The sequence below is a fragment of the Ambystoma mexicanum genome, chromosome 5q (genome assembly GCF_040938575.1).
Source record: "Ambystoma mexicanum isolate Mex_15411 chromosome 5q, UKY_AmexF1_1, whole genome shotgun sequence".
Classification (NCBI taxonomy): domain Eukaryota; kingdom Metazoa; phylum Chordata; class Amphibia; order Caudata; family Ambystomatidae; genus Ambystoma; species Ambystoma mexicanum.
This window is the reverse complement of record NC_090933.1, coordinates 80,928,824-80,946,708: the sequence shown is the minus strand read 5'-3', so window position 1 is coordinate 80,946,708 and position 17,885 is coordinate 80,928,824. Positions and strand designations below refer to the sequence as shown.

The 17,885-nt window shown below is 46.4% G+C and overlaps 1 protein-coding gene across 4 annotated transcripts in view; it reads left to right on the top strand.

Annotated features, from left to right (window-relative positions):
- Positions 1 to 17,885, top strand: part of TMEM245 (transmembrane protein 245) — a 956,632-nt gene that overhangs the window by 736,319 nt on the left and 202,428 nt on the right. For all 4 annotated transcript variants that reach the window (XM_069620553.1, XM_069620551.1, XM_069620552.1 and 1 more), the window contains one exon: positions 5,998 to 6,143. In XM_069620553.1, coding sequence (XP_069476654.1) covers positions 5,998 to 6,143 — 146 coding nt within the window. The remainder of the gene's footprint in view (positions 1 to 5,997; positions 6,144 to 17,885) is intronic.

Below are 17,885 nucleotides of genomic sequence, written 5' to 3'. Positions count from 1 at the left end.
GTTCAGATAGCTATAGAGCTGTTAGAGAGTCTGGGGTTTCTGATAAATCGGGAGAAGTCCAGTGTAACACCTGTCCAGTCAATAGAATTTCTGGGTTTCATAGTGGATTCGATACAGGGAACTCTCAGTTTACCCATTCACAAGGTGAACGACATCAAGAAGCAGCTGAGACATACTCTAGCGAAAGGAGAACTGTCGTTGAGGGACATCGCGTGATTGGTGGGCCGTCTAGCGGCATCAATTCAAGCGATATTTCCAGGGCCTCTGCATTACAGGGCTCTTCAGAGGCTGAAGGTCTCTCACCTCAGGGGGGGCGATTCATACAAATCAAAGGTGAATATTTCGCAGGAGGTGAGAGAGGAGTTGGAATGGTGGCTCATTCACATGGATGCATGGAACGGGAGAGCCATATTTGGTTCATCCCCGGTCCTTGTTATCGAATCCGAACGCCAGCAGATGGGGCTGGGGAGCCCGTTGCGGGAACCTGTCGACAGGCGGCAGGTCGTCGGACCAGGAGACAAAGCTCCACATAAACTGCCTGGAATTGTTGGTGGGGTCCTTTGCAGTGAGATGCTGGACCCAGGAGAAAGCACAATGTTGTCCTGGAAATGTCTCTGCAGTCAGATACATCAACAGACTGGGGGGGGCGAGATCCAGGTTATTGGCAGAACTGGCAAAAGATTTCTGGGAGCTCTGTCTGGAGAGAAGAATCTCAGTGATGGCAGAATATCTGCCAGGGCAGATGAACGAAGTGGCCGATTGGAACTCGAGATACCTCAGAGACGCCAGCGATTGGAAGCTGGACGAGGTAGTGTTCCAGAAAATTATGACATGATGGGGTCCTTGCAAGATCGATCTATTCGCATCGTGACTAAAACAGCTTTCTCGGTTCTTCAGCTGGAGACAGGATCCGGAAGCGGAGGCGACCGATGCCTTCCTACAATCTTGGGAACACCAAACAAATTACGCGTTTCCTCCTTTCTCCATGATAGCGAGGACGCTAGCGCAGGTGAGGCGCCAAAAAGCATCTATAATTTTGATTACACCGGACTGGAAGGGACAGGCGTGGTTTCCCACTCTACTGGAATTGACACATCACAACCCAGTAGATCTACCCAACACAGAATTTATTATTCGAGATCCCAGAGATCGCAGTCATCCACTAGTGAGATCAGGGGGACTCAGACTAATAGCGTGGGTGATTTCAGGAGAGCTTGGGCTAGGCCAGGACTATCGAATGAGGCTGAGAACATCATTAACGAATCCTGGGCCCCAGGGACTCACAAGGCTTTTAGATTAGCATAGGATAGATGGAATAGCTGGTGTTTGGAAAGGAATATTCATCCCAACAGAGCGGATGTAGTTCACATGGCTAATTTTTTAGCTCAGATGGCAGCACAGGGGAAGGCTTACAGGACTATCAACACAGCCAGGTCCTCGATATCTGCGGGGTTCCCTAGAGTAGAGGGCGTAGCGATTGGTGGACTGTTAAAGGGAGTAAGGATGTTAAAACCCCCTAGTGTTAAGTATAATCAGTTGTGGGATGCAGATAAAGTCTTGAAACTATTTTTATCTTGGCCGGATAATCAAGTGTTGTCGCAGAAAGCGATGTCGGGCAAATTATCTGTGCTCTTATGTCTTTTAGCATTCAAAAGATCCTCTGATGTTAGGGCTCTGGAGGTTAACAGGAAGAGTATAGGTCCGAATGGAGTGACTTTTCATATAACAAAGAGAACCAAAACAGGTTTGAGATCTATTTCCTATGAGTCTTTCCCAACTCAACCAAAATTATGTCCAGTCAGATGCTTAGCGGCATATGACGAGGGAGGTTAGGCCCCCGGGAGAGTCACAACTGTTGATAGCAATTTGTAGACCTTATAAAGCGATTACACCGGCCACTATAGCTAGATGGCTTAGATGGGTGATGGTACAAGCGGGCATAGATGCTGAGAAATATGGCGCCCACTCCTCTAGAGGAGCGATGGCTACTAAAGCATATAATATAGGAGCCAGAGTAGAGGATATTATGAGGGCGGCAGATTGGTCGAATTAATCGACTTTTAAGACTTTTTATTTTAAGCCCATGGAAAGTGCGACATCGGTAGTGGTAAGTAAGCTTTGAACAAGCGTAATCCGAGCCTCCGGTCTTGACATAGAATTCAGATTTTCAACACATTCGTTACTGAAAGTCATAATTCTATTAAAGACACGGAGGCGAAGGATTATCCCACCCTATCAATCGTATGAATGTAGAAAGTGATACATCATGTTTTATGTGTTATGCATACTGCTTATGAGAAAACATTTGTATTGGTTCATTGAAGATATAATTTTGTTGGACCTATGTATACGATTGTCCCACCCGGTTTTTCTTCGGTCTATAGTCACCTTTCTAATTTATGTTTCTATAGGAGGGATGACGGACAACAAGCAATCCGGGATCTGAGTTAGGATGCAGAGGGAATTTCAAAGAAGTACTGAACACAACCTCGCAGGGTCAAAGAAAGAGGAGGAATAGAAAGAGGACAAGAGGTTTTATTTGAGGACTTGGTTTTTGATTGGTTATTAAAATCACATGGTCAGTTTGAGGACCAATGGACATGGACTACAAAACTCAAAAACTTCATGGTTATTGTAGTTTTTATTAGTTTTGTATTGTTATTTCATGTTTGGGTTTTCTTTGCTGCTGAACAGTAAAGTTTGGAGAAAGCATAATCCTTCGCCTCTGTGTCTTTAATAGAATTATGACTTTTAGTAACGAATGTGTTGAAAATCTGAATTACTAGATGGGGCCGACCCGGACTCTCAATTTGCATACATGAAACATTGGGATTGGGACTTGGGATGTCCAATATCCAAGGAGACCTGGGGCGGATATGGCAGAGAACAGCATCTGTATCAAGATGTCACAATATAAAGCAAATGCTTACAAGGTGCTGTACCCCACCCATCGCCTGTGTGTCTCTGCTTTGTTGGAGGGGGTGTGGCCAAAGGGGGCAGGGGAGACTACTTTCACCTGTGGTGGCCGTGTGAGAGGTTACATGTCTTTTGGTGGGAGGTAGTGGCACTTATTGGGGAAATAACAGACACAGCTCTCCTGCTGGAGCCGGATACACTCCTCCTGGGCAAACCAAGGGAATCGATCTACCCCATGAGGCCCCAGGGCGGCAGTGATCTCCCAGATGCTGTTTGGAGCCAGTATAGTCCTGGCCGAGTATTGGTAAACTAAAGAGGGGCGGCAGATAAATGCCTGGTGGTATAAGGTCTGGGAGGTGGCGGCTGCGTGAAAAGTGGGGCCGGTGATTCAGGGAAACCTATCCAAACTGGTTGCTATATGGCTTCCCCCATTTGTATTTTGTGAAAAGTACCCAACTCGCTCTATCAAGCCACAATTGCAGCAATATGTTTCACTGATTTAGAATTTTATAGGCCGAAGTTGGCAAATTGGAAAGGGTCGGTCGTTCGAGAGTGGAGGCTACGAATGCATGTGGGATTATCTCCACCGTTGTTACTGTACACCCCGAGCATTTCTGTATCTCCATTGTTGCACTCTATAATTTTTAAGTTGGTTTAGTACTGTTTTGTTTCTTTACCTCCTATCTCCTGCAAAATCATTAGATATAGTCTTTAAAATTTAAAAGCGCAAAGCCACTTTTCCCAAACCTCCTCAGTATGAATTTCTTTTTCACGCAATTAGTAATTAACACATGCCTCTCTCCTTATGTGGTCTAAACATGGATACTTTCCCTCAGCAGCACAGATTAAACCACTGATATTTTTCAAGCTAGTGCTTGAAAAATAGGTTACTGAAAGCCCTGCGTCAAGCAGTTACAAATATGCGTAGGCTGGAAATGGGGTTAGGTAGGTGAAAAGGCCCCATTGTAATATTTGTTGATTATCTGCAACCTAAGTGTTTGGTGTCAGAAATGTTTGTTATTTATTTTTCGTTATTAACACTGCATACCATGCTATGGAATGTGTTGTCAGATGGCTGACCTTCCTTCTCTCATTCACGGACTACAAAACTTTGCAATTTAAAAAAACAAACTTAAACAAAATAACTTCTGCTTCTTATACACATGATCCTATCAGTGAAAGTGCGGGTCCCAGGTGCGTTTTTGCATCTGGGACGCCTAATTTGGGTTATAAACCCTATGTAAAGGTTTTGGAAAGTTTTTGTCCACCCGCAGTCTCTAATCTAAAAAAAAAAAAAGGCAATTTCTGAAGGACATGTGAAGTATGACAGAAATGCTCATTTCAATCTCCTCTTTTTTGGAACATGTGGAGGAACACAAACAAGCGGTTTTAAATACTGCAGACCTGAAGGACTATTGGAGGTTAGCCAGACTCTCTGCCCTAGATGGCTGGTCGAACGGCCTGGTAAAAAATTAATATATTGAATGACATCTGAGGAGAAGAAAAAATGATATTTCTTGTCTATCACTCACGATCATGTCCGTGTTGAAAGTTGCACACAGATTAGTTGTGCCATTTTGTAGCGCACAATGGGGATTTCGGACATCTCTGTTTTTATCAATGAGTTTGTTGCCAGAGAAAGCAAACCAGATGCAGTGCAGTCAAGCGACTTCTGAAGGAAGTCTTGCAGGAATGTCTGTTTGGAACTCCTTTCCTTTAATGGCAAATAGTGGAAATCCTCCCTTTGTCGATTGGCTTGTAAGGTGGCCACATGATGCGCAGTTGCATATTGGGTTTAGGGCCTCAACCAGCATATTATAAATGTCCCCTCCAGATATTCTTTTGTGCATTCTTTGACCCACTCCCGTTTTTTCTTTGTAAAACAGCTGTGGAGATTAGTCTCAACTAAACGTTTATAATTTGGGGCCAGTTTCCATGATACATTGTTTCATACTTCTTTCAAGTTTGCTTACTTCTATGACCTGTATTTTGCAATTTTGTACAACAAATCCCAGGATGTTTTACTTTTAGTTCAATTCTCTTTGGAATGCAAGACACTTTAGACACTTTGAGATGTCATGCTAAAAAGCTGGATTTTAAGTTTGGTCTTATTTTCCATGATCACCCATCTGTTGGAAGCAGTCTTTTGCTGTTTTTGGATGGTTTTTGGATGGTGCATCCTCGAAGGTCTGGCAAAGGTTCTCCATCCAGCTAGTCCTTGGGTTCTTATGATTCCTCAGCAATGTGTTGCCTACTCTTCTATGCTGAAGGTGTGTTTTTAGAAATTCTGTTGGGTGGTCAAGAATGTGTCTCGTGCAGCATTCACTGAGGCCCTCAAATGCTACCCTCTCACCTGACTTACTCAGCTTTTGTCTGTGCTGCTTTGCAGACTATAAATTGGTCTGCTTTGCTGCCTTCTTTTGGGACTTGTGACCTTGCTACCTTTTCTCATCTTACAGCAGCTGTTGGAGACTTGAGTTGCACACCATCCTGGGTAACCATTCAGTGCAAGTATCACATCTTGGCTCTGGTAGCTTTTCCCACCTTCCTTGGGTAGTGTCAGTGGTTTGCCATAGCCTCCAAAACTATCACTCTAATACTAAAAGCAACAGGCTGGGGTTCGGCCCTCTATGGCCTGCTCTTGCAAATGGCGTTTTCACAACTCTTATGTCACTTGTTATTCTCCTGACTTGTAATCTGCATCACTTCACGTCCACAGCAACCAACTTCTCCTCTCTTGCTGCTTTCTCTTCACATTCAGTCCATCTTTTATCAGCCTTCTTACAGCCCCATTCCACGTGCCTATTCCAGTCTTTTACCATATTTTCCGATATTACTCCACTATTACTCAACTATTCTAATGAGGAAGGATGTCTGCCAACCACCATTCAATCCCTTTGTCTGATAAATCAAAATCATGAAGTTGATGCATTTCAGTTGGGCAGCATAGCTGGTGTATGTGTAAAAAGAAGGGGTGAGTCGGGCTGCACACCTATAAATGTCCCAAATCTTTTCCATGTGTGAGTGATAAGGTGTACTGTCATTGATTGGTTTTATTTTAAATGTTGATTTACTTTGCAGATTATTTTTCTGACCACGCTGTTTTACCTGTTAAGTTCCAGTGGTGAGCACTACAAACCAGTCAAATGGGTGATCAGTTTGACTCCTCTCTCCCAGCCTGGCCCATCGTCGAACATAGTTGGCAATTCTGTGGAGGAGGCTATAAGGTAATTTGCTGCCTGAATAATTTGAATTAAGCAAAACATGTTCTTAAAGAGTTTCGTGGAGGTTTTATCGGCTGGCTCTATTCACAGGGGTATAATTATGTCCCTTTCATTGACTTTTTATTATCTTTGATTAAGTTAATTGTGTACAGAGATGTTTACATTTATCACCCATCAAATCGTATTGATCAAACACCAATATTCATAACTGTATTCCTCCATAGAAGCACTTTCTCTATTAAATATATTTCTAAAGATTGGCCACTATATCTAATGGTTTACGCCATGGAGCAGCTTTGACTGCATATGTACGCATTGTAAACCATCAATACATTTCAAATATATTTCCACAGTGACAGAATGCTCCTTCTCGAACAGTCCTAGCTCTGATAATCTGTATCACCCGAGAAGGTTATCCTCCAAGCTCAAACAAATTAGGGCTTGCCTGTCATCAGATCACGAAGTTTGGTTTATTTGTATGAACAAGAATTGTGAGCCTTTAATGTATGAGGTTTTTACCGAACGAGTTTGGGAACTTGATCAATACCTTTAATGTGTAAAATATGTTGAGGTCATGGGGCCTCATTACGAGTCCGGCGGTAACCGAGGCGGTAAAACCGCCTGGTTACGGCCGGACTCGTATTACCATTCCGCCTCCGTGATTCCCGGAATTACCGGGGCATTACAACCCCGGTGACCCGGGAATTCCGGTGGCGGAATGGTGTAAATCCCCTTTCCCAATGAGTCCCATAGGACTCAATGGGAATGGGGATCATGGAAACACCGGCACCATCTCGTGATGGTGCCGGTGTTTCCTTGTCCGCCTGCAGGCGGGCGGTGTTAAACCCACCAGGTCAGACCTGGCGGGATTGATGCCTCTGCCTGCAGGAGTCGTGATCACCTAGTATGGAATCAACGGTGGCGGCGGGTTTACCGCTACCGTTGTTTCCATACCGGATGAGTTGTAATGAGGCCCAAGGTCTCCTTGAAAAGTATGTTGTAATTAGATCTTTGAGGTTGGCTGGTGATGTCATTTGGAGTGTTGATGAATGTTCTGAGAGCAAGGTTCCACGGTCGACAGTTGGATCTGCTGAACTGGGCTGTGTGGATGTTCTAGTATTCTCTCCTATTGTCGTGGTGAGTGAAGCATTGCAGGTCAACATTGTATTCATTTTGTTGTTATGTATAAGGGAGGACGATGTGTCATAATGGCGCGTGTGCGCGTCGCTCTGTGAGGTCACCATGGGTTCCAGTGGAATGCTGGTGAGTGGTTTGACCGTGGGGATTTGAAGATCGAGAAGGGGTTTCAAGGGGTGTGGGGAGCCCAGTGTCTGGCGTCCTGTCTTGTGTCTTACTGTCGTACCCAGGTAGAGCTGAAGCAAAGGACAATAAAGAGCACAGCTCACTTACTATACAGGACGCCAGACACCGGGCTCCCCACACCCCTTGCAGCCACCTCCAATCTTCAACTCCCCACGGTCACACCACTCACAGCAGCCATCCGGGACTGGAAGCAGCTGGCTGGATGTCGCCCCTCGAAGGGGCAGTGGGTGAAGAGTACTGCCTTCCAGGGATGACATCCATCCAGCTGCTTCCAGTCCCGGACGGCCAGATGTAGCTGGCTTGGCGTATCCTGCAGGCCGGGCGGTGCAGGTGCAGCAGAGATCCAGGGTCCAAGAAGGGGACCCTGATAAATTTGGTTGGATCACATGATAGTGGTTCAGGCAAGGACGAACAGCAGGCGCCGCTGTTATTGTCCATTAGTGGACGCAGAGTTTGCCTGGGGGCTGAGGTGGCCCATTGTCAGGCGTGGTGACCATGTGTGGTGGTCGTGAGTCCTGTTTGGGCCGTGAGGTGCAGCCTGGGTACTGGTGGCTGGTTGGCCCCAGTTCGCGAGGAGCGGTCCGGTGTGGGCGGTCCAGGACATGGCACCGGTGGTGGTTGGTGTCTGCGATTGGAGAGCCGCGAGGTGTCACGGAGTACGGAGCGGGTCCGTATACCTAGTTGAGGTACTTTTACGCACGTACCAGTGATTAGTTGCATTGGCTGGGGGCCGGGCGGCACAGCTACAGCTACAGCTGGACCTGGGGCATGGCTGAGGCGGACAGAGTTTGGACGGCCATGTTGACTGCTCGGTGCCAGCAAGCAGAATGATGACGTCACTGGATGGGGGGGTCGGTGTTTCAGCGTGTCCAGCTGGGACGCAACATCCCCTTGGAACGCGGCGTGAACGTGGAATCCCACAGAAAAGGCACGCTCAGTGAGGATCATAAAGAGGACTTTTCGCGGCGGGGAAGAGGTGCCGTGTTGGAACAGTGTGGAGCAGCTATGTGGCTGGCTGTTGGGCAGCAAGACGCAGCAGCCATAGGGGCCATTGGGACGGCAACTTGTATGGCGGATTTCAAGCAGAACTGGTCGACCTGCATTGTGGAACCTTCCTGGCAAGGGGTGTGCGCGGGTGGTGTCCCGGAGCATAGTAGGTGGAGCGACGGTGTTCTCAACATGGCTTTGAAGGCGGTCATGTGTTTCATGTGCGCCAGGGGGTGGGCTCACCAGCAGAACCTTTGCGACAGGTGCTACAGTGTGGCAGACAGCTTGAGGGAGCTGGATCCTGACTTGTGGGGTGCATACATGTGCATGAAGGCTCTCAGGAAGATGGAGGACTAACTATGATAGGTGTTGGGGAGGCCTGCTAAGTTGTTCTTTATATGTCGTGGTCTCGGGGTTGTCTGTCATGCTTGGGGTTGGGCCCTGGGTCGATGTTAGTGGTCAAAGCCTGTTCAGGATCATGGGATGTTGTTGTGTTTATGCTGGAGGCCTGTTTGTTTAGGACTTTCTATTGGGTTTCGTTGTGGACTCGAGGGGGCAGGTTCACAGTTATTGGTGCGCTTTCACTGTGATATTGTTTTCTCTTTGCAGAGGTAGGTGGCCGTGTGTATTGGGGCTGCACTAATATTATTATTTTTTCCATGGACATGAGGGTGCAGGGATAGGCGCTTGTCTATTTGCGCTGTGACATTGGTCAGGGTGTGTATTGTACATTCCAGGTTTTGGGTTGAGATTTTTACCTGTCCTATCTGTTTGTGTTGTGGCGTTATTTGTGTGTTTGTAGGGGATTTTCGCCTGGTGATTTTCAGAGTGGCCGGGTGGGCTCTGGTTGATCTGGTAAAGGCATTGAGGTGCTGCTGCTAGGTTGTGGAAGTGAGGCGCTGCATATACATTCCAGGGTGGCCGGGTGGACCCTGGGGTATGGGTTTTGGGTCTGAGGGTGTGCAGTGAGGTGCTGCTGTTAGATTGTGGCAGGGTGGTGGTGTATAGGTATATATTCCAGGGTGGCCGGGGGGGCCCTGGGCATAGGCATTGGGGTTCTAGGGTGCAGTGAGGTGCTGCTCTTATGTTGTGGCAGGGTAGTGCTGCTGTGTATACGTTCCAGGGTGGTCTGGTGGGCTCTGGGGCATAGGCATTGGGGTTGTAGGGTGTGCAGTGAGGTTTTCCTGCTAGGTTGTGGCAGTTGGGTGCTGCTGCATTGGAGTCCGTGGTGCGGTTGGGGATTTGGGGTACGTTCCTCCTACCTTCTAAGCAGGGTGTTCGGCAGTGAGGTGTCGTCTGTATTTGGGGTAGCCGGGTGGGCTTTGGGGGCACTAGGTGATTTGTGTTCTGGCGCGGTGGTGCCGTTGTTGCTCTTAGTGGCTGGGAGGGCCCTGGCGGGTGTTTAGAGTTAATTTGTCTCGGGTTTTTAGAGACTGGTTCTACACCAGCAGGTTTTCTAGTTGGTGTTGAGTTTTGTTGTTTAGATTTCTGTTACAGGTCCAATTGCGGCGCAGCAGTTCCTGTTCCCATTTTTTCTCTGGATCTGGTGTTGCAGTTTTGGTTCCGCGTGGTGTTAGGGTGTTCTTCTTCTTTTTAAATTTTTGTTATTTTTATAAAGGCTTGCTGGTTCCGGTACTAGTGCTGTAGTCGGGGTTGGGCGAGTTTCGGGCATTTTTCTTTCTTTTAGTGTCGTTGGTAGATGTGGGAGGCATCTTTGGTGGCAGGACAGTTGTGGTCTCCATGGATTGCAGGGAGGGAGAGGTGTTGTGGTTGGTGTGCAAGACGTGTGTGCGGGAAGGATGTTGTCCTTTTTGGGGTTATGAAGGGAGGGAGATGTGTTGTAATTACATCTTTGAGGTTGGCTGGTGATGTTGTGTGGAGTGTTGATGAATGTTCTGTGAGCGAGGTTCCACGGTTGACAGTTGGACCTGCTGAACTGGGCTGGGTGGATGTCCCAGTATTCTCTCCCATGTAACTACTTAAGAATAAACTTACCTGTTAACCTACCTTCAGGCTCTGGCGTGGTGTGAGACAGGTGACCCACGATACTTCAAAGTACCCTGCACTTATGGGAAAAGGTACAAAACTGAAGAATACCAAGTCAATGTCACTTTTTTTGTATTTTCCCTTCATGTTTTAGTCTGCTCCATTTATCTTGTTCTTAAGTGTTCTGTGTAGATTTTTTTTTACTTTACTTTTACAAATAAAAGATTAATTTCTACCTTGTTCTGCAGTTAATCTTGATATAGCATCAGGTTCCATTTAGACAAAAGTTTTCTCAACAAAATCTCATTCGGCATTTTCTTCATCACTCTTGCAGGACTTAGGGCGGTGTCACAAGGAAAAAAATCCTATTTTTTTGTGAGTTTAGTTGTTCTCCTTTGATTGGACGTCTCAATTCACCATACCTGTCCTGCTTGACAAGCATCACAAAAGTGACAAGTAGCAAAATAGCGCAAGCATGACTTTTGGATGCCCTGTGAGTGTTTGAAAAATCTAAACTGCACCTCGGGCAAGAGGCCCTGAAGTTATACATTGGTCTTTACTGGCTAATCTAGCTTACTTTTTTGTGATGAATCCTCTTCAACGGCCTTGATAGGGACACAAATCCTAAATGTGCCCGAAGCCTTTTAAGGTTTTGGCACGCGAAACACCTCTTCCCTGTGCATTGCTCCTTGTACGAAGGGTTGTGTAACCACTGAGGGTTGCTGACATTTTATTTTTATATTCATTTATTTGTGTGGCCTGCAGCCTGCTGTCAAGGTAGTGGAGTCCCAATCGGGAACCCCTATGTAAAATCCATTACTAAGTCCAACAGCCTAAAGATGTGAAATGTGGGGATGTTGCCATATATGATCAAAGCTTCTGCCTCCTGAATAGACCAAGGGCCGCAGCACCAGAACGAAGTATATCCAGAAGCTTAATTGTTATCTGGATTTAACGGCAAATCCACATCTGGAGAACAATTCTGCAAAGATGCCAAGGAAGGATTGATTGTGGCAACCTTTGAGATTGTAGGGGCGGCTAAGTTTGACTGGCTGCAACCCCTGTGTTTAGGGGCTGACTTGGCACTCAGCGTTCAAGTTTCATATTTAACTGAAATGTCTGTACAGATACCTTGTTGAACCTCTGAAAAAGCCCCAAAGAAAAAACACCCAAGATCAATCCTGCTGAAACATTGCCAGACCTGCAAATCTTCCATAATATATTCTGCTGGTTTTTGCCAAATCCTGCTATCTTCAGCGACCAGAGAAGGACTGTCTCTGGTGCCTTATTCACCTGACCTGTTGGGACCATCAGAGTTGTAAGCCCTCAGGACCCCCTGCTCTCAGATTCCTGCCTGGGACCCCTATGGATCCACACCTGAGAAGGCGAGGACATCAGATGACAGTGACTAGAGGAACCTGCATTTACAAATGACCTTCCAGTCACTGCTGCTGGCCCTCAGCTTGGGGTGCTTGGAAGGTGTGGATAGGAGGGGAATTTGGCAGAAAAACATGGGAGACCAGGCAGGTCTCCCTCAATGTATTCTTTTGTGAGTGTACAATTAGTGAAAGGACAGTTCATACACATCATCATAAGATTGTATTATTAAAACCATGTGCACCTTTAACACAGTAAAATATCCAGAGGCACATTAGAGTTGTCACATGACATTATCATGTAGTTAATTCTTAAAGGTTCTTCTCTTCCGAACGTGATATAAGAAACAGGCAAACTTAAACGTGCTGGTTACATCTCCTAGTAGCAAAAAAAAGACAGGTCTCCACTGCTGGAGCCCAAAGCCCTTGAATAAATCGTACAAAAACAATTCCTGTAGGTATTTATAAAGGGGACAGAAAATCACCAAGTGAGCCAGAGTTTTAGCATCACCACAAAAGCAAGTTGAACTAACTGAGGGCCCAAGTAGCCCATCTGCTTGTTGCTGCCTTGAAACAAGCAGCATTAGATCTGGTGCGTGTCTTTAGTTCAGGACCCACCATCATGTCCTTCACCTGTATTGCTACCCATTACCTGTTACCACAGAGGGAAGAAATAAGCACCTCATCAGCAGAACCCGCCCCATCAGCAGCTTCTATGCCCAATCATGTGCCTACGGAAACTCCAGGCTCACTAACCACAGACGCACATCACCACGAGAGCTCTGCTTCAACGGCAGGCCCTCCCCCACTTTCCTACCCACTGCCCCATCACCACAAAGGAAAGAAAAAAGCGACTCAGCAGCAGAACCCGCCAAATCAGAAGTTGCTTTGCCCATCCATATCCTGGCAGAAACTCCAGGCTTGTTAACCACCCACTCATCCCCAAAAATGCTCTGTTCCAACAGCAGGCTCCTACATACCCTTGTACCCAGCACCACCCATCACGGAACCATCCATAGACTTGTCCAAAACGCTCCTCCCCATACCAAGGGCGTGCTTATCAATGTGAGATCTCTCCTTGCCCACAGACTTGACATCCATCACCTCACCACCCTGAATCTTGACATTCTAGCCATCACCGAATCTTGGCTACATGCAACCTATGGCCCAACCCTGCCATTCGCCACCCCCCAACACCCCTGTATTCACCATCCTGAGAACAGATAGACAGGACTCCAATGGAGGGGGTGTTGCCCTTATACACGTCCAAAATGGAAGATAACTGTGACCTCCTATCTGCTAAATTCACCATCTCCCACACCTACACTATCCTTCTCAATATTATCGACAGACCGCCTGGACCAACTAACACATTCGAGGAAGACCTATTACACATTCTTAATGCCAACCTCAAGCCCTCCTCCAAAATCCTCCTCCAGGGTGACCTGAACCAGGGCTTAAATGACCTCTCCGACCACAATGCCACATCCCTAGCTAACTCTGTAAGTGCCCTTGGCTTCACTCACCGCGTCAATGCCCCCACACACATCTATCGGACCTAAACTGCGAGCTAGACATCGGTGCTAGCTCCCCATACCCCTGGTCTGACCCATATTGTGGCATTCTCCATCCATCAGCCCGTGGACAAAACACGGGACCACTCCTCACTGACCTCCAACCTAACCACATCCTCCATTTGGCCAACGACCCGGAAGTACTGGATGACCTCTACTCAAAAACTCTAGCAACAGCTGTAGACATTGTCGCCCCACTAGCTATCTGCAAAGCCAAAGCACTGACCCACATCAATTCATAGTTCTCTAGTGATCTTCAAGAACTGAGAGCCAAGAAGCACTAGGCAGAAACAACCTGGAAAAAATCCCCTTCTGAAGCCCACAAAGCTCTATTAAAATCGGCTGCCAAGACATACAAATCAGCAATCATTATTTCCATCCTCAAAGAGCTAGAATCCCCTGCACTCCCTCCCCCAGCCATCACTAAAGACGAAACCTGCTGTGCACACATCCAACAGACCCTCCTCAACACAATCACCTCCCCACAGGAGTTAATCCTCATTAAACAATCTCTTTTCTGGAGAGCAACAACATCCTAGGTCTATGCCAATCAGGATTCCGACCAGGTTACGAAACAGAATAAGCTCTATTAGACCTCAAAAATCAACTTGACGAAATTACGGATGAAGGCAAGCCCGTCCTCCTCCTCCTATTGTACCGATCGACCTCCTTCAACCACAAAACGCTCTACCATCACCTCACTTTAGCTGCCAACCTCTCTCCTGAAGCCACATCCTGGATCGCCACCTTTCTGGCTGGCAGATCTATCAGAGTTTTCTCTGACGTTGCCTGTGCCCCACCATCCCCCATATCTTGCGGGGTGCCTCAAGGATCCTGTGTGTCCCCAACACTATACAACATTTTCACCAAGCCCCTCTGCGACCTCCTGGACTCATCTGTATATCCTATACAAACTATGCCAATGACACTCAAATTCTCCTACCACTCACAGGCAACCACACCAAAGACTCTCACGCCCTAAACAGAATCTACCTTACAATCGAAGCCCGGATAGCTTCCAACGGTCTCTGTCTCATGAGAAGACAGAAGTCTTACTAGTTGGGCCCTCATCAGTAATCGAAAATCTAAAATCCCCAATATACCAAGTTCAGCATTGACTGATTGCAAATACCTGTCTCAACTTCAGTGAAAACACTAGGAGTGTACCTCGCTCTACACATCGAAGCCGATTACTGCAACCAGACAATTCCTTACCCCAAATAGCTGCCTCATGATTGCCAGGGTCATTATGGGGGCTCCGGCACGCAACATCCACAAGCCCCAAGTGATATAAAACAATCTCATACATGCGGCTCTTAACATCCCCAAAAGAGAGCACATAACTGAGGCTAGAAGGAATATCCACTGGCTGCCAGTCAAGGAAAGAATTATATTTAAAACATTGTCTATCACCTACAAATGCATATCCAACTCTGCCCCACCTTACCTTGTACAAAGATTCCAAAAAGCCCAATCCACCAGACCCGTCAGAAAGGCTTACACCCGCAGACTGATCCCACCCAAATATAAAAGGGCAAAGAGTGGAGGTGCAAGTTTCCCACTTTTGGCAGCTAACCACTAGAATGCCCTCCTGTCTCACTTAAGAGAAGAACCCTCCTACTGGACCTTCAGAAAGGTGCTTTTCACCTGGACTTTTACTGGCTACCACCCTAGCTATAAGTACCTGACTTTCTACCACTTTGAGTGTAATTGGTAGTAACAGTGCCGTGATGCCCAAGGGTTTTGTGCACTTTATAAATGTAAAAATAAATAAAATAAATAAGGGCCTATGATAGGGGTTTGTAACAAAGCAAGGTATGAGGCCATCCCGTTAGATAGTGAACGTGGGAGATACTGTTGTTTCGTTGAAGTTTGAAGACAAAGATCCTCTCTATTGCTAGTCCAGAACTCCAGCAGCTTTTTCTTGAGTACTGGGATAGACCCTTACCGTGCATGGTGGAGTATTGAAATGAGAGCCCATACCCACGGATACAAGGGTCTTTTTAATATATGACAGCCATTCAATCTTCTCATAGTTATCCATGAGAAATGTATGCCTCAATAGAAATTGAGTGAGACGCTCTTCTGATCACCACAGAGAATGCCGTAAGAGAATAGGTTTAAGATGCAGAGTCTCAGATACCAAAGCCTGCCCTGTCTCAAGATGTGTTGTGTACGCTGCAGTCAAAACAGGCACCCTCGGTAGGTGAGAGAGAAATTCATTCTCTTCAGATTGTCTCCCCCATAATTGCCTGTACCACATAATTCATCACCATAGGCCCATACTCCCATGTCCTTGCCCTTATACGCAGTCAGTAGGCGTGTGACTGAATTGTCTTAAATCATAGCCAATCTAACATTTCTCACTTAGTGTTCACGTTGATTGCGAAGATTCATTTGTTCATTGTTAGTATTTAATAAGCTTTCAGTTCAGAATTTGAACTAAATTCCAACGTTGCATGAAGCAGTCAACACTTAGTTAAACATTCTTCTCGTTAGATTTTCTTGACACACTAAGCTAGGATCACTTCTTGTATCTGTGTTAGGCAGAATTATATGCAGTACCCTTTGGGAACACCACACACAATTAAGACTACAAGTGACAGTACTACACAGTTATAGTGGTAGCAGTAGCGGAGCAGCCAGACTTATCTCAAGAGTAAGCGAGAGTATCAAACAGTTACACAAAGGACAGCAATTACTATGATCCAGGCAAACACTAACTCAAGGTTTCTAAGTAAAAGAATATATATTTATTTACTCAACAGTTGTATAACATTTCACTATTATAAGCAGTCTAAACATCACAATTATAGATACACCACCCCACTTCCCTTAAATTCCAGACAAGTTAAGCTCACAAAATGTGGAAGCAAAATGGCACTCCAGCAATTTCAAAGGGAGGGAAAGACAAAGTTAATAGAAATTAAATCACACCAACAGGTAAGTACTCGGGGCAATTGAACAAGAGAAACTACATTGATAGAATCAGGTAGAAAAGGCTTAGTGCCAAAGTCAAAGGGTCAAAAGTCTTTTGCTCAAGATCACACAGTTCAGGGTAGTTCGCGGTAAAGTTTGTGGCACAGATTCCGGACGAGGTTGGTTGATAGAAAAGTTATTTCAAAGAGAAGAGAAGGACAAGCCCTCGGATTGGAGAAAGATTTCAAACATTTTCACCGCGGTTGAACGAAACGGACAACCGGATTTGCACAGTACCTTAAAACGGAGAGGGAGCTGAGGCGGACGTTCCTGGCTGTTCTCCAGGCTCACGGTTCCTGAAGTGACTGTCGGACTGACGCGAAGTAGGAAGCTGGAGGGTCCTGCGCCACCCAGGGAAGAAACCAGCAGCAGAGCAAAACAACAAATAAAAGGTGCGCTCCTTAAAACCCAAGCAGGGTCCGACCTTCCTGGCTATCCGGCCCACTGTAGCGCTGTACAGCGAATTCGACCAGAGGAGGGGTCCTGGCTTGCAGTTTGGGTGAACTGGTTGGTCCCACCAGCTCAAGGGAAGAAGTTTCCTGGAGGATCTTCTCTGACGTTGGATTCTGAAGATTCGGAACCTGCAGCAGGGCTTCACTGGGCGGTTCAGTCATTGTAGGGGTCCTCTTCTATCATCTCCTCATAGGTTCTTTCATTCCAGTAGCAACTCTGCCTTTCCAGTCCCAGAGACCTGCTTTTTATGCAGTTTTCCCCCCATTCATACAGCATGGCTGTCAATCACACAGCAGGGTGGCTTTCCTGGCAAGGACAGTCCCCTCAGCCAATCGAACAGGAGTGCGACCTGGGTTACCAAGGGAACCCATGGCAGGGGTCTGAAGACCCCTCCCTCACATCCTGCCTACCTAGACTTTCAGGCGCCTTAAGGAGGGCTTCTGTGCAGAAGCCCGCGAAAAGACAGCGAACCAAGGAATCATCCCCGGTTTGGCATGCAGAGAAAAACACGAGGAAGACTTTAACAAAAAGAAATGGCGAATAAACCCAGCCAGAGCCAAAATAAAATGTATTTGGTCAAGCAGGTTTATGTTCGAGGCTATATAATAGCCTAAAACAATACCATGGTTATATAAAATAACCGCAGTAGAAATGTTCGGGTAGTTACCACTGCTACCAGCCAAGTCTTGATCTAAAGGGAGCAAAACAAGGCTCCAAGAGACACAGACAAAAAGGGATAAGAATGAACCCTTTCCAGTACTCCATGTAAGATGGGGTGTACTGGGTCTGTGGTTTAAAGTGACTAAAGTAAAGTTAATGGCAACTTTACCTTTTCTGGGGGACAGTAGTCCGCCCCAGAAAAATGGAGTCAGCGGGAAGTCTAAAAGACAACCCTGTGTCGCTGCACTGAAGGTGCTGTGTAACACACTTGAAAAAATGAGGCCATGGAGTAGGTGAGGCTCCAGTGCTCAAGATCACACAAAAAGTGAAAACACACACAGCAAAACGCATGTAAGAGTGGGAAAAAGGCTCACACTCTTACCAGGTGAAAAAAAGAAATCCTAGAA